The sequence below is a fragment of the Budorcas taxicolor genome, chromosome 11, assembly GCF_023091745.1.
Source record: "Budorcas taxicolor isolate Tak-1 chromosome 11, Takin1.1, whole genome shotgun sequence".
Taxonomy (NCBI): domain Eukaryota; kingdom Metazoa; phylum Chordata; class Mammalia; order Artiodactyla; family Bovidae; genus Budorcas; species Budorcas taxicolor.
This window is the reverse complement of record NC_068920.1, coordinates 73,961,149-73,977,234: the sequence shown is the minus strand read 5'-3', so window position 1 is coordinate 73,977,234 and position 16,086 is coordinate 73,961,149. Positions and strand designations below refer to the sequence as shown.

Genomic DNA, 16,086 nt, shown 5'->3' with positions numbered 1-16,086 from the left:
CCTTTGTTTTAAAGTCTATTTTATATGATATGAGTATTGCTACTCCTGCTTTCTTTTGGTCTTTATTTGCATGGAATATCTTTTTCCAGCCCTTCATTTTCAGTCTGTATGTATCCCGTGTTTTGAGGTGGGTCTCTTGTAGACAACATATATAGGGGTCTTGTTTTTGTATTCATTCATCCAGTCTTTGTCTTTTGGTTGGGTCATTCAACCCATTTACGTTTAAGGTAATTATTGATAAGTATGATCCTGTTGCCATTTACTTTATTGTTTTGGGTTCGAGTTTATACACCCTTTTTGTGTTTCCTGTCTAGTGAAGCTCCTTTAGCATTTGTTGGAGAGCTGGTTTGGTGGTGGTGAATTCTCTCAGCTTTTGCTTGTCTGTAAAGCTTTTGATTTCTCCTTCATATTTGAATGAGATCCTTGCTTGGTACAGTAATCTGGGCATTAGATTATTTTCTTTCATCACTTTAAGTATGTCCTGCCATTCCCTCCTGGCCTGAAGAGTTTCTATTGAAAGATCAGCTATTATCCTTATGGGAATCCCCTTGTGTATTATTTGTTTTTTCCCTTGCTGCTTTTAATATTTGTTCCTTGCGTTTGACCTTTGTGTCCTGAGGTGTTTTGCCTTGGGTTTATCCTGTTTGGAACTCTCTGCATTTCTTGGACTTAGGTGATTATTTCCTTACCCATTTTAGGGAAGTTTTCAACTATTATCTCCTCAAGTATTTTCTCATGGTCTTTCTTTTTGTCTTCTTCTTCTGGGACTTCTATGATTCAAATGTTGGGGTGTTTAATATTGTCCTGGAGGTCTCTGAGATTGTCCTCATTTCTTTTAATTCATTTTTCTTTTTTCCTCTCTGATTCATTTATTTCTACCATTCTATCTTCTACTTTACTAATCCTACCTTCTGCCTCCATTATTCTACTATTTGTTGCCTCCAGAGTGGTTTTGATCTCATTTATTGCATTATTCATTATATATTGACTCTTTTTTATTTCTTCTAGGTCCTTGTTAAACCTTTCTTGCTTCTTCTCAATCCTTGTCTCCAGGCTATTTATCTGTGATTCCATTTTTATTTCAAGATTTTGGATCATTTTCACTATCATTATTTGGAATTCTTTCTCAGGTAGATTCCCTATCTCTTCCTCTTTTGTTTGGTTTGGTGGGCATTTATCCTGTTCCTCTACCTGCTGGGTATTCCTCTGTCTCTTCATCTTGTTTATATTGCTGAGTTTGGGGTGGCCTTTCCATATTCTGGCAGTTTGTGGTTCCTCTTTATTCTGGAGGTTCCTCACTGTGGGTGGGGTTGTACAGGTGGCTTGTCAAGGTTTTCTGGTTAAGGAAGCTTGTGTCGGTGTTCTAGTGGGTGGAGCTGGATTTCTTCTCTCTGGAGTGCAATGAAGTGTCCAGTAATGAGTTATGAGATGTCAATGGGTTTGGAGTAACTTTGGGCAGCCTGTATATTGAAACTCAGGGCTGTGTTCCTGTGTTGCTGGAGAATTTGCGTGGTATGTCTTGCTCTGGAACTTGTTGGCCCTTGGGTGGTGCTTGGTTTCAGTGTAGGTATGGAGGCATTTGATGAGCTCCTGTCGATTAATGTTCCCTGGAGTCAGGAGTTCTCTGGTGTTCTCAGGATTTGGACTTAAGCCACCTGCTTCTGGTTTTCAGTCTTATTTTTACAGTAGCCTCAAGACTACAGCAGTTTTTTGAGAGGCACTAGGTAAAGGATCAACTTTTCAGATTTTGTGGGCCACATAGGTTCTGCTACAATTCCTCAGCTTCGTCACTGTAGCACAAAATGTGCCAGAGGCAATACATAAATGACTGGGCATGACTGTGCACCACTAAAACTTTATAAAAGCAGAAAGTGGGCCAGATTTGGCCACTGTCCACAATTTGTAGACCTCTGCTCTCAAGTGTAACAATCCAAAGCATGAACTCTGGGCCTGACTGCCAGGACTTGAATCCAAACTCTGCCATCATGTAACTGTGTACACTTGGACAAGTGACTTTCTTTCTGTTCATCTTAGGCAAGATAATTATACCAAGCTGCAGATGTGGGTAAGGTGGGTCCCTATTTCACAGCACAGTTTTGAGGATTCAATTTGTTAATAAAAGTAAATAACTCAGATAATCTCAGTATATAGTAAACTCTAAATAAACACTAGCCATCATGATTATTACTTTGAAAAAAAAAACACGTTAAACAGAATTTTATTTTAAACTGAATACACTTTAGAACATTTTGAAAAATATAGAAAAATATAAAGAAGAAAATAGAAATCACACCAAACCTTACCTCCAAGAGAAAATCATTATTATGTTTGTGTGAGACAGTGAGAGAGTTAGTTGCTCAGTTGGGTCCAACTCTTTGTGACCCCCATGGGCTGTAGTCCGCTGGGCTCCTCTGTCCATGGGATTCTCTGGGCAAGATTACTGGAGTGGGTTGCCATTCTCTTCTCTAGAGGATCTTCCTGACCCAGGGATCGAATACAAGTCTCCTACATTGCAGGCAGATTCTTTACCACCTGAACTATCAGGGAAGCCAATATGTTTCTGTACTTCTCTCCATTTTTTTCCTATGCATATATGGACATATTTGCATTTTATCATGTTTTTCCCACAGGATTTGAATCATTACATGTACACATACAATAGTGTATGTCCTGTTTTTACACTTAACATGAGCATTTCCTTCTAATTAAAATTCTTCAAAAATATCTCTTAGCAATTGTATATTTTTCATCCTGTGAGCATAGCATAGTTTATTTACCCAACCTTCAACAAATGGACCTTTAGGCTCCTTGTTTTGTTTGTTCCTGTATACAGTTAGCCCTCATCTGTGTATGTGGAATCCATGGATACAAAGGGCCAACTGTCCTGCACCATATTATAGAAGGGACTTGAGCACCTGTAGATTTATTCTCTGGGGGGTGTCCTGGACCCAGTCCCCCACAGATGCTGCTGATGACTGTACAGTGATACTGTGACCACTCTTCAAGTGACTTCTTACCTGCCTACTGTTTCCTTGCCCCTGTGCTCTCCTGCCTCTGCCTTCTCACTCCTCACATTTGCTTTGGCCTGAAGCTCTCCACGGTTCCCCAGGGCCTATAGACGAACAGTGTCCTCTGAATCCGGTGACCATGTTGTTCCAGGAGGTGCCCAAGAGTCAGTCTAAGGAGGACACAGTGGGCCGGCCCCTGCCCCACCTGGCCGCTGCCATGCAAGCCTCTGGGGAGGCTGTATACTGTGACGACATCCCTCGCTACGAGAGTGAGCTGTTCCTCCGGCTGGTCACCAGCACCCGGGCCCATGCCAAGATCAAGTGCGTGCAGTGAAAACACTTGGGGAGGAGGGCGCTGAGTGTACCCACCAGGCACTGGAGGTGCCACAACAATGAGCCTTCTCCAGGGCCTCGTGGTCCAGAGAGGAGCACAGCGACCTGTGTTAAACCCAGAGAGGAGAGGAGCAGGATACAAGAGGGGTTCAGTGGTGCCTGGGAGGGTGGGGTGATGATAATAGAGACATAGTCAGGGCCCAGATCAGGAAAGCCTTAGGGGTGCTGACCAGGGATGTTACACTTGGCCCAAAAAGTGATGAGGAGCTGCTGAAAGACCTTTCTTAAATCTGCACTGTGGATATTGAGCTAAACTTCAGTACAAATCTTCAGGAAAACTTGAATCAGCACTAAAGGGAAGAAGGAGGCCTTAGCACGGCTGGCATTGACTTTCTGTTCCAGTGCCTAGCAAACTGACCTTGGCCTTGTCAAGCCAAGCTCTTGAAAAGCTCTCTTTTTCCCCATGTATAATAGCATATTTAAAATGATAGTGTCCACAAAGGACCCAACAGAAAACAGTCACTTGTGCTTGTTTATTAAACTTTGAAAGCCCAAATGGCAAGAATTGCCACCTCTAAAATGATGATGATAATAAGAAGAATAGATACTCATATCACACAATATTTGCTGCAGCCTGGTTTAAGCCTTTTAGACACAATGCTTTATCTATTCCTCTCCACAGCCCTATAGGCAGGTCCTAATATAACATGTTCCAGGTAAGGAAACTGAGTGGTATAGCAAGAGCCCTAACGTGCTGATTCTGGATGGTTATTAACTATGATGTGGGTGTTCGTTGGAGCTCTCCAGAGTAAATGCTGTTTGGTTCCCTTGTACGTGGAGACCAGAACAGGGCCTATGGGGACAGACTTGTCCTATTCATCTTATATCCCCCCTAGCACTCAGCTCATGGCCTCCACAATGGTAAGTATTTAAGCAGCATTTGCCAAATAGGATAGGATAGGAGGGAGAAAGGGGAAGAATTAGGGTGAAGAAACCCTGTCCAAAAGAAGATAAGGTTATCTGATTGGTTAATGGGTCATCCTTTTTTAAAGAGGAAAATGTTCTCCCATTTAAGTTCATGGATCCTTGAATTCTATCAGTGGACCCTTCGAGGATATAGATCTCTCTTATAGATGATAGTATCTGTTCTTCCTGCAAAGGGATGGATGCTATTGGATGGGGAACTACAAGGAGCAAGATTTATAAGGTATCAAAATACAGTTGAAGGTATTTCAGAGATTTCCTCTACAATACAATCTTTTGGGAATAAATAACTGATACACAAGGTTGAGGTGTGGCATAGTTTGGCACTTTCTCAGGTGACAGGTCTTTCACTTCAATTTTCCTTCCTGACTCCTCAAACTCCTTTTTGCAGGTCCATTGATGTTTCAGGAGCTCAGAAAGTGCCAGGATTTGTTTGCTTTCTCTCTGCTGATGATATTCCTGGGAGTAATGAAACTGGACTTTTTAATGATGAGACAGTCTTTGCGAAGGATAAGGTATATCTTGGATTAAAAAAAAATGAAGTCAGTGGAATGAGTATCTAAGCTTTAATTTGTGTTCATTTCTTCAAACTCCTAATCTTGAAAAGATTATGCATTTGCACATATTGTGGCCATCATCCAGTTGGGCAGTATTTGGGACAATCAGTAAAGGGAGAGATATGGCTGGTAGCACTGTTAACTTAAGATGTACTTACTTATTTAATCAATAGCTGCTGCTTTTAGTATCAGACATGGTAGGATGACTCCATGCCAGAGTGGCATTAAAAAAAGGCTGGTGACTGTATTTTAACTAAAAATCAGGTTCTTAGGGTACAATATTAAGCTCCTTTATTAAAAGGAAATAAAAATACATTAAGCAGAATGTATTGTATACATTGATGTATACATTAAGCAGAAAGTAAACAGAATAAAAATTACAATTATACTACCACTACTATGTGAACTGATATTTCACTTACATGAGAGTTTAACTATTGATTTCAACCATATATGGAGTTCTGCCAAAAAAAATTAAGCATTCAAGGCAGGTGCTACAAAAACCTGTATACTTATAGGATAGTTCTCAGATAGTCATTTTATAATTCCAGTACAGATCAAATATTGCAAGTTGACAGTGAGTAGGTGTTGCTTAAGGACAAATTCAACTGATTACTGAGGTAAATATGAAGAAGAGAATTCAAAACTACAACCCTGAGTCATTAGAACTAAAGGAGAGTGTTTGATAGAAGATAAATTGCTTTACAAACTTCAAGAGCCTCTAAAACCATAATTATGGTTAGTGAGAGTTGTCCAGGTTGGACATCCTCTGTGCTAACCAGCTAAGTCAAGAGTTTAATTGAGTCCTAAAGAGGTAATTATGAGAGACAGACATGTTAAATATTGGTTCCTGTTGTCAAGAAATATTATATTCCAAAGTGATGAGCTGGACAATATTTTGTTGTTGTTAATTTTGGGGATGATGTTGGAAAACATCCCTGAAGGAGATACATAAAGTTTTTAAAATAGAAACTGAATTCATTCAATGAAAAGAAAATAATAATTATTAATTAGTTTCTAAATCTAACAACCAAAAAAACTGGCTTATAGACTATTGGGGCATCTAGATGAACTATGGGACATGATTGCTGCCTTTGAGAAACTTTTGGTATAAATCTGAGAAAGAGAAGATAAAAAAGAGTGGAGTGGTAGAAAGAAAATAATACTACAAGTCAGAGATTAAGATTTAGTTATGCTCCAGTAATGAGCCAATTTAGATCTTGCTGTCTTCGTTTCCATCTCTTCATATGAAGAACAAAGGTGTTGTGTGGATCTGAGTGGACAGATACACTTCATGGTGCCTTGCTTTCCTTCTGCTGCTTGTGGCAAACAACTCTAATCAATCACCACGCTTTATCCTGAGCAGCTTCTCAACAGGTTGCACTCAGAATTGGCCCTGGAGATGAATCAGGTTTGCCATTCTGAGACTGGTTATCTCCAAGTCCTATTCCAATTCTGCTAATTCTAAACACTTAGGAAGAGGCACATAGCCCCCAGCAGTAGGATAAGAACATGAAATGGTCCCAGGACATTCCTTAAATGTACCTTAGAAAACTATGGGGGCAGGACTTCCTTTGTTGTTTTGAACAATCGAAAATAATTTGCTTCATGAGGACTGTGTTATGTTCTTTAACGGTCTGACCCTGCTCCTAGGTGACTTGTGTTGGGCACATCATTGGTGCGGTGGTCGCTGACACCCCAGAACATGCACAGAGAGCTGCCCATGGGGTGAAAGTCACCTACGAGGATCTTCCTGCTATTATCACGATCGAGGTAACTGGGGGATGGGCTGGCTGGAGAGGGGAATGCTTCCTGTTCCTGGAGGCACCTTTATTAAGATCCTCTAGAGGAGATGTGAGGTGCAGGTGGGATTTTCCCAGACAGGCTTTTAAATCTCCAGTCCTGTGATTATGTGATCCTGTGACTCCTCCCCCATTGTGATCCTAGACTCAGTCCACCAATGGCCAAACTGAGTTCTTCCTTTTCAGTTTCAACTGGTTTCTTGAGAGGTTCTTTGCTTTTCCCCAAGAACCAGGGTTGTGTGTTTATACCTGAGGAAACAGAGAAACAGGATACCCTGGGTTACAACTGAGCTTACTTTTAGTCTGCGTAAAATATTGATAGAGATGTCTGTGTGATTTACATGAGGAGAAAGAAGTAATCATTCAAGAGCTTCTTTTCCCCAGTCCCTTAAACTCACCTTCCATCCTTTAAAGTCAAGTCGTTGACATTTCTTTTTAATCCTCAGGATGCTATAAAAAATAATTCCTTTTATGGATCTGAGCTGAAGATTGAGAAAGGAGACCTCAAGAAGGGGTTTTCAGAAGCAGATAATGTGGTTTCAGGTACAGCTGCACCATGCAACGGTGGGAATGGGGTGGCCCTGGTTTCTGAGTGAAATTTAAGAGATGTACCTGAGCCCTGCAGCAAGGAAGTGATTTCCTGACATTTCTTAACAGAAGAGTCTCTCTGATGTTTGTAAAAAATACTAGACAGGTGGCTGGGAAAGAAGGAACATCAGCATCTTAGTCTCCACTCTCCTGTCTCTAGACCGGACATACCTAAGTGATTCTGGAGATGGCATGTTGGATTTGGAAGACTGTTTAGAGAAGATAAGAATCACAGATGTCTGGCTAGCCTAGGGTCCACCAGGCTTCCAGCTGCACAGAATCCTCATCCTCCCCATCTGCATGAAGTCAGTCCTCACCCATTGACAGCTAGTGCTCTCTCTCCCCACCTCCTCCCTCCCCCACTGTGCAATTAGGTCTAGAGCGCACATCCTAGGGCAAGGCTACTGATCTGACCCCTTTGGGGTTTGTTTCTTACATCGGTTTCTGTGCATTGCTGTAACTAGTAAGCCAGCTCTCCCATTGGCCTGACAGCCTCAGCTCTGAAAGATGCAGTTTATTTTCAGCTTCTCAATCACATTCATTAACTCCTTTCCTATTTTTTAAAAAAGTTTACAGTGGTAGTTTAAAAATCTTTGATTTCCACTGGCTGCAGTGAGACGAAAGCTTCACACCTGACGTATTTCAGTGTTGTCCTGGTTTCTTTGTTGGGGTTTGGCTGCCAGATGGCTTAGACTTTGAGACTCTTGCCCATCCTGGTTAGGGAACTGAAAGGTTCCCTGTGGACTGTTGGTACTGCCCGGGGCCCTGGACAAGGACATTCTCTCCGTAAGCAAACTCACTACCTCTGCAGCACTGGGTTCACTGCGGGGAGTGTTGTTGCTTCCCCAGGTGAGCTGTACATTGGTGGCCAAGAGCACTTCTACCTGGAGACTCACTGCACCATTGCTGTCCCGAAAGGCGAGGCAGGGGAGATGGAGCTCTTTGCATCCACACAGAATCCCATGAAAACCCAGGTAGGAAGTACAGCAGGTCAACAAGGGGCCAGGGGAGAGGGAGACGTGGGCTGGTCCAGGAGGGGACGTGAGGGTGGTAGTCTGAAGCCAGGCCCTGTCTCCAACAAGTTGGTTTGACTGAACTTGTTATGTAACCTTTCTCATCTATAAAGTAGGGCGTGGCATGGATGTTTTAATGGTTAGATGAGTTTTAAAACTTGGATAGAGCCTAGAAAGTGTTAGCTTTTGTCATTCCAGTGCTGTATTGCTTTGGTCAAATCATATCTGACCTCAGTTTCCCCATCTGTTAAATGAAGGAGTCGAGCTTAATGAGAGCTACGGGGACCACGAGATGATCTGCAGGGGCTCAGCTGGTCCTCATTTCTCTATTGTGTGTAACATGACAGTGGTTGCCAGTGTTTTTGGCAACTGGTCTTACCCTCAAGACCCACCAGTTCTTGGCTAAATGGAATGAGTTTTGACCCTGATAGTAGGCTGTGAACAGCTGCTCACCCCTCTGATTAAAACAAGTAAACAAGTATGTGAACTCAGTGTGCAGTAATTGATGTGTGCTGGACCCTGGCACCACTACCCAAGGGGTGCCCTGGGACAGGAGGGGGATTCTTGAATCAAGGAATTTCAGAATTCACAGCAATAATTAGGCTTCTGTGTGTCAGGTCAGCTCTGGGTCAAGCATGAAGAAAGTCTTGGTGATGCATTCACTGGGAGTATTTTGTTCTTTTGCCCACAGTCCTTTGTTGCAAAAATGTTGGGGGTTCCAGTAAACCGGATTTTGGTCCGAGTGAAGAGAATGGGAGGAGGCTTTGGAGGGAAGGAGACCCGGAGCACCCTAGTAACTGTGGCTGTGGCCCTGGCTGCATACAAGTGAGTTCCAATGGGCTCTGGGGAGGAAAATAAGGCTGCCTCTGCTGGGAAGACTTCCTGGGTTTCCTCTGTTGGAAAGTAGATAGCTTTTGCTTGGAATTTGCACAGCCCTCTGTTTATAGAACTCTTGAGTATAGGGGTGAAGGCAGTATCACCTGGCTCATTGTGTCCATGTCTTATCTCCTTTATCTGGCTGTGAGTGATGGGACACAGCCCACATCCCATAACCCACACCCGTATACCTCTACCTTGTCCAGCACAGTGTCCTGGCGGAGAAAGAAGGCTTCCTTGCAGTTTTTATTCCTGAGACTCACCGGGCTCGGTTGTTGTAGAGATTTCTCACCCTCTGGTGTCTCCCCCAGGACTGGACACCCGGTGCGCTGCATGCTGGATCGTGATGAGGATATGCTGATAACTGGTGGCAGACACCCCTTCTTGGCCAGATACAAGGTTCTAGATGTCAGGGGTTGTGCTGGGTGGGCAGTGTCATCCACTTAGGAAACGGGATGAAGACTCAGGGATCCTGGGATATACTCTAACTTTTGTCATGATAACCTATGAAGTTCAAAGAAGAAATAGCAAGAAGAGAAATTCAAATCAGCCAACAGCAACATAGGAAGGTAATGCAGGCCAGCCCCCAGGAGATGCCCCAGGTTGCTATACACAACTTCTGTTAAATTGCTGTGGTCCAAATCTTTTCTTTGTCCACTCAGGCTCAAACATGATTTATCAGCAGACCTGGGGTAAATCCATTCTGCAAAGTGATCTAATGTTAATGTGCTATAATCCTGGGAGCCTTCTGTCTGCACAAGCTGGCTTTGAAGAGCTCCTCTTTGGCCTCTTCTGACTTCATTCCATGACTTAACTTACCAAAAGAAACTGTTTGCTCATTCCCAAATTCTTATGGGCTTCAAGCAAGTAACTCCGTCTTTGGAGGTTTCAGGTTCCTTGTTCATGAACTGGCCTGTCAGGGTTTGTTTGGCTAGTGCACGTGAGGCTGGGGATGTGAAAGCATGTTCATGCCTGTGCAAAGTGTAACTTTTGCTCTCTGCTGCCCAAAAGCTATGGGGGGGGGGGGGGGGTCTCTGGTTTCTCTCCTAGTTTCTTTTCCCAACATTCCCCTCCCTGACCTGTCATGACCAATGGTCTCTTTTCTACCTCCTCACTTCTGCTGGTAGAACCGAAGCCAGGAGCAGAGAGGAAGAAGGACGAGTGCAGGGAGAAGGGTCCATCAGTGGGAGATGTTAGTTCTTTCTTCTTTACCTGTGAAGTCTGCGGATCTCTGAAGTTCTCCTTTATTTCATGGTGTGATGTCTTATTCTTTCTGTTGTTTTTTTTTTGTTCCCCAGGTAGCTTAAGGGGAGGAGATGGTTAGAGAGAGACAAAGGAAGGGAACTACTGAGAGCTCACTCTCCTTTTTACCAGGTTGGCTTCATGAAGACAGGGAAGATTGTGGCTCTGGAGGTGGATCACTACAGCAATGCCGGGAACAGCCAGGACCTCTCTCACGGTGTATGTCAGACCTGCCCCTGCATCCTGGGGTGACTGGGAGGTCCATGTTATAGCATGGATCATTCCTTTATTCCCTTTTATTGATGAAGAATATTCCATTGTAGGAAAGGACCATATTTTGTTTCCCATTCACCAGTAGATGGACAATTGGGCTGTTTCAACTCTTTAGTTTTTATGGACATTGCTGCTTTGAATCTTCTCATATGACACAGATTTTTGTCATTTTGAAGATTAACAAAGTTACCTTGATGGTACTATCTTTAAGTTTTTTAAATCTTAACTTTATAACTATATTAGTTATATATGTATGCTGCTGCTGCTGCTGCTAAGTCACTTCAGTCGTGTCCAACTCTGTGCGACCCCACAGACAGCAGCCCACTAGGCTCCTCTGTCCCTGGGATTCTCCAGGCAAGAACACTGGAGTGGGTTGCCAGTTCCTTCTCCAATGCATGAAAGTGAAAAGTGAAAGTGAAGTCGCTCAGTTGTGCCTGACTCTTCACAACCCCATGGACTGCAGCCTACCAGGATCCTCTGTCCATGGGATTTTCCAGGCAAGAGTACTGGAGTGGGTTGCCATTGCCTAGATTCCTGTAAAAAAGAAATTTCAGAAAAACGGAAGTTCTCTATTATTCCCACTTTGGACATGCTAAGGGCTTCTCTAATTGGCTCAATTTGGAAACTTTATACTTCCGATCTAGGATAAGAAACTGTTCGGAAAAGAAAACATTTCTAGTAGTCTTACTAACTATAAAACTTGCTTCTTGATGTTATAGGAAAATCTGGTTGAGAAAGATACAGGGCTTATCCCCAAAGATTTTACAAGTGTTAAAATTCAATCCAGCAAACATTTATTGAACCCCTAGGGTGGTGACATAAAGAATATAACATTGTTTCCACCCTCAAGAAGGTTACAATATGGTGGAGACAGATAATAAAAGACAAAATGAAATAGAAGTACAACTGACAAAGTACTAAGGAAAAGCAAAAAATGGAATTGAGACACATAAAAATCATCCAGGATGACTAAGACTGAAAAGCAACCTGTGGGAAAGAGACTATAAATGGGGAAGCAAACTAAAGCCAAAATGAAACAAACAAATAAAAGCTATCTCTTAGCTCATCAAAGAGATGAGTCATTACGCTTTAAATGAACAGAATGCTATTAAAATTGAGCAGTCCAAGAATAAAAATGAAGTCTTGTGAATTAAAACTGTGAAAGTGGAAGGGTTGAAAGAAACTGAAGACACTCTCTTAAAAAGGAGGAAACAATGCGGAAAATAGTAGAGAAAATACAAGAAAATCTGAGGACCCATCCAGGAGAGCCAAATAATAGAAGCTTCAGAAAGAAAGAATAGAAAAAAGAGCGAGGAGGAAAACTGTTAAGAAGGAATTTAAGAGATTTTCCCAAACTGGTGGGCATACATTTTGAGACTAAGAGAGCCCATCCAGGAACCAGCACAATAAAGGAAAATAGACTTGTAGTAGTTCTATTCCTAGATTTTTAAGGAATCTTCATACTGTTCTCCATAGTGGTTGCATCAGTTTGACCAATTCATATTGATGTATAACAAAAACCATCACAATATCGTAAAGTAATTATCCTCCAATAAAGTAAATAAATAAAATTTTAAAATATTTTTTAAATTAAAAAAAAGAAAATAGACATGCTAATTTACATTATTGTGAAATTTCAAAAACTTGGGGACAAAGGAGATTTCACAGTTTCCAGGGAGGACAAAACCAGGACTCATTCCAAGAATTGGAAAGGTGTTGATTAGATTTCTCAATACTGGCGAGCTAATGCTTTCAAAATGCTGAGGGTAAATGAGAAATTTATTTCCAACCTGGAATTCTATATACAGCCAAATCATGAATTAAAAGTGAAAGCAGAATAAAGACATTTCAGACACGCAAGTTCTCAAAAATGCACCTCTTTATATACTCTTTTGGAAAGATATTGAAGGTTGTACTCCAATAATATGAAGGTGTAAAACTAAGAAAAGGGAAGACATGGAATCTAGAAAGAGGAAATGCAATGTGGAGAGAGGCAGAGGGAATCATTGGGATGAATGTGAAGGGAAAACCCGTGAGTGACAGCTGAACAGATGTCAGACTGTAGCACGCCAGGCTCTTTTGTCCATGGAGTTCTCAAGGCAAGAATACTGAAGTGGGTTGCCATTTGCTTCTCCACGGGATCTTCCCAACACAGGGATCAAACCCAGTTCTCAAACCCAGGTCTCCTGCACTGCAGGCAAACTCTTTACCATCTGAGCCACCAGGGAAGCACCACCACAGACGCCTGGGGCAGCCAATTTAAATCAAAGTTGGTCAGAAGACTCCAGAAACAATGTCTTCAAAAAGATGAGACTTGATAGAAAATCGAATATGTTTGAACATATTGAAAACAGTTTTTTAGATATATGTGCATAGAAAACAAAGCCAATGCAAAAAGTAAAGATAATTATTAGCTCCAAGGGGGAAATATTATCAATAAAGAGAGAAGTAATTCTAGCATAACTCCAGGGTTCAACTGTAAGTGATGTTTACAGAATTATTAAATGGACTGTTAATCAGATCAATATATAACTATAAAGGGATGGTGGGAGACAAGAGGCCGGTGTGTACAAAGAGAAAGAGGGTTGGGGTGGGGGTGGGGGAGGGAGGACTAAATCCTCCTTTCCCATGTTGGGAAAACGGTATAAGAGTCTAAAACTGAACAAGTCAAGAAATGGAAGTGTAAACACATTATTTAGAGAAGTGGAAGACAATGTAAACGACTGACGGAGTAAGTGGTTGCTTCCGGGGAGTGGAAGGAGGGGCTGCCGGTTTGCATTCCATGACTTATGGAAGTATTAGATTCTTAGAACTATTTGTAGTACAAATTTAACGGGAATAAAATCACCAGCTTTTTAAAGGAGGCAAATGATCAATTCCAACTAGAGGATCTGGGAGGGTCTTTCTCATGTGGGAGCTGAAATGAGGATTTTAGCAGGTGGATATGGTGGGGAGGGGCGTTAAGGTGAGAGTAACAGGCTATCAGAAAAGAGGATAAAAGATATACTGGGGAAAGGTCAGAAAGTGTCCTCAATTCCACACTTAAAGATATACAGATTTTACTGTGGTGTTAACAAGTGGCGCTCTGAAGCAAGTGCTTGACTTGCTATGATCTTACCTTTTAGTACGAAGCATAGATTAGAGGGAAGAGACGCAGGCCAGGAGTGCACTAAGGAGACTGCTGTGATATCCCAGGAAAAAAAACACTGTGGGCCCACAGAAGAGCGGCTGACTGGGGCTGGCAAAGGCAGGGATGGGTGCACACGCTGAAAGCTCGCCTCCTTTTTTGAGGAGCCAATGAGATACAGGCACTGGTCTCTCCCAATCTGGTTTCTTGTGTGTGCTTCAGATAATGGAACGAGCTCTATTCCACATGGACAACTGCTATAAAATCCCCAACATCCGGGGCACTGGGCGGCTGTGCAAGACCAACCTGCCTTCCAACACGGCCTTCCGGGGCTTTGGGGGGCCCCAGGCTCTGTTCATTGCCGAGAACTGGATGAGCGAAGTTGCAGTGACCTGTGGGCTGCCGGCAGAGGAAGTAAGCTGGGAATTTGGAGGAACAAGTCAGAGGGGCTTAGCCTACTTTCGATTTTGGACATCTCCGTTGGGGTAGAGGACGGGCAGGCGCTGGGGAGAGGCGGGAAGCTCCACTTCTGGTTACGCCCCCCTGGTCTCTTGCTACGGCCACGGCCTCAGCGTCTCTCTGCTTGGGAAGGTGCGGCGGAAGAACCTGTACAAAGAAGGGGACCTGACCCACTTCAACCAGCGGCTTGAGGGGTTCAGCGTGCCCAGGTGCTGGGATGAGTGCCTGAAGAGCTCTCAGTATCACGCTCGGAAGAGTGAGGTCGACAAGTTCAACAAGTAAGCGCCGCGGGGGAGGAGCCTGCCGTTCTGGGGTTCTCTGCCGCTGCTGCTAAGTCACTTCAGTCGTGTCCGACTCTGTGCGACCCCATAGACGGCAGCCCACCAGGCTCCCCCGTCCCTGGGATTCTCCAGGCGAGAACACTGGAGTGGGTTGCCATTTCTGGGGTTCTCTAGGGTTTCAGATTTTATAGCCTTTTTGCTGAACTCAAGAATAATAACTTACTAGGTAACTGAGAAGGCTGCTGCGTTTGCTGACTCATCCATAGCCATCTCTTTGAGATCCTGAAATGTTCTGCAGCCCAGGGGCCCCCGAGTCACAGCACTCAGGATCATAGCAGTGTGGTCCATCTTCACACGTTTGTCTGCCTTCTGGGCAGACGATGCTTTGGCCCAGGACTAAGAACACCATAGTTATGTGCCTGCCTCTGACACCAGTCTATAAATGTGACCTTGGTAGTCACTCCGTCTCCTTGGGTCTCAGCTTCATCATCTGCAGAGTGGGGATAATTGTGCTGGCCTCTCTCTCACAGAGTTACTTGGATAAGCAAATATACAGCACAGAGGAAGTATTATCAGCAACAAGCCACAGTTCTTCCCTGGCGTGGTCACAGTCCAAGACCACCAGACCGCTCTGACCCACTCCTGATCCCTCTCAGGGAAGCAGAGTGATGACTCTTTAAGGTCCAGACATTCAAGGGTGGGCTTTGTTCCAGCTCCACTGGAGGATCCAGAACCCAAATGCCCACTGTTCTCACTTTGTCTGCCCAGTCGAGGCACAACTCAGTTATGACGAAGACTGAGTGGGTGCTTCCAAGGACACCTTGTTCCAATTTTACAAAGATATTGCATAAAACATGTCCAATCTGACATGAATATGGTGGAGAAGTTACTATGGGATTTTTTTTCTTTCCTCTAGGGAGAATTGTTGGAAAAAGAGAGGATTGTGCATAATTCCTACCAAATTTGGAATAAGCTTCACAATTCCTTTTCTAAATCAGGTAATTGCTCTGTATAATTTTGTCCATCTTCACTGCCCTGAGGTCTCATTCCCCTCTGTTTGCACTGTTGCAAGACTTCCCAAGTGGCACATTGGTAATAATGATCTCTCCGCCAATGCAGGAGACACAAGCAATGCAGATTCGATCCCTGGATTGGGGAAGATCCCCTGTAGTAGGAAATAACCCATTCCAGGGTTCTTGTCTGGAAGAGTCCATGGACAGAGGAGCCTGGCAGGCTACAGTCCATGGGGTTCCAAAGAGTCAGACATGACTGAGCACAAGACAAGAACACATTGTCGTGGGAGCAGGGCTGAGCAGAGGAACTCTCTGCTGTTTAAATGAAATTGAATTTGTACATCCCTAGTTGACCTGGGGTCAATGCCTAGTTATTATTTTCCTGACTATTGGACTATGGACAGCTGCTCTGCCTTTTGGATCCCATGTGTTTGTCTAGAGAAGCAGAACAAACATATATGACTGCCCTCCCTCTGAGGATGGGTGACAGAGAGATATATTTTTTAAAAGTTTTGCAAACTACTGAAGGT

General features: G+C 43.3%; 1 protein-coding gene across 1 annotated transcript in view; it reads left to right on the top strand.

The window, feature by feature from the left end:
* Window positions 1-16,086, top strand: part of XDH (xanthine dehydrogenase) — a 67,245-nt gene that overhangs the window by 38,686 nt on the left and 12,473 nt on the right. Inside the window, exons 17-27 of the mRNA XM_052647997.1 lie at window positions 3,160-3,329; window positions 4,717-4,840; window positions 6,536-6,655; window positions 7,131-7,227; window positions 8,122-8,246; window positions 8,977-9,110; window positions 9,473-9,560; window positions 10,536-10,622; window positions 14,026-14,217; window positions 14,395-14,540; window positions 15,460-15,541. Coding sequence (XP_052503957.1) covers window positions 3,160-3,329; window positions 4,717-4,840; window positions 6,536-6,655; window positions 7,131-7,227; window positions 8,122-8,246; window positions 8,977-9,110; window positions 9,473-9,560; window positions 10,536-10,622; window positions 14,026-14,217; window positions 14,395-14,540; window positions 15,460-15,541 — 1,365 coding nt within the window. The remainder of the gene's footprint in view (window positions 1-3,159; window positions 3,330-4,716; window positions 4,841-6,535; window positions 6,656-7,130; window positions 7,228-8,121; window positions 8,247-8,976; window positions 9,111-9,472; window positions 9,561-10,535; window positions 10,623-14,025; window positions 14,218-14,394; window positions 14,541-15,459; window positions 15,542-16,086) is intronic.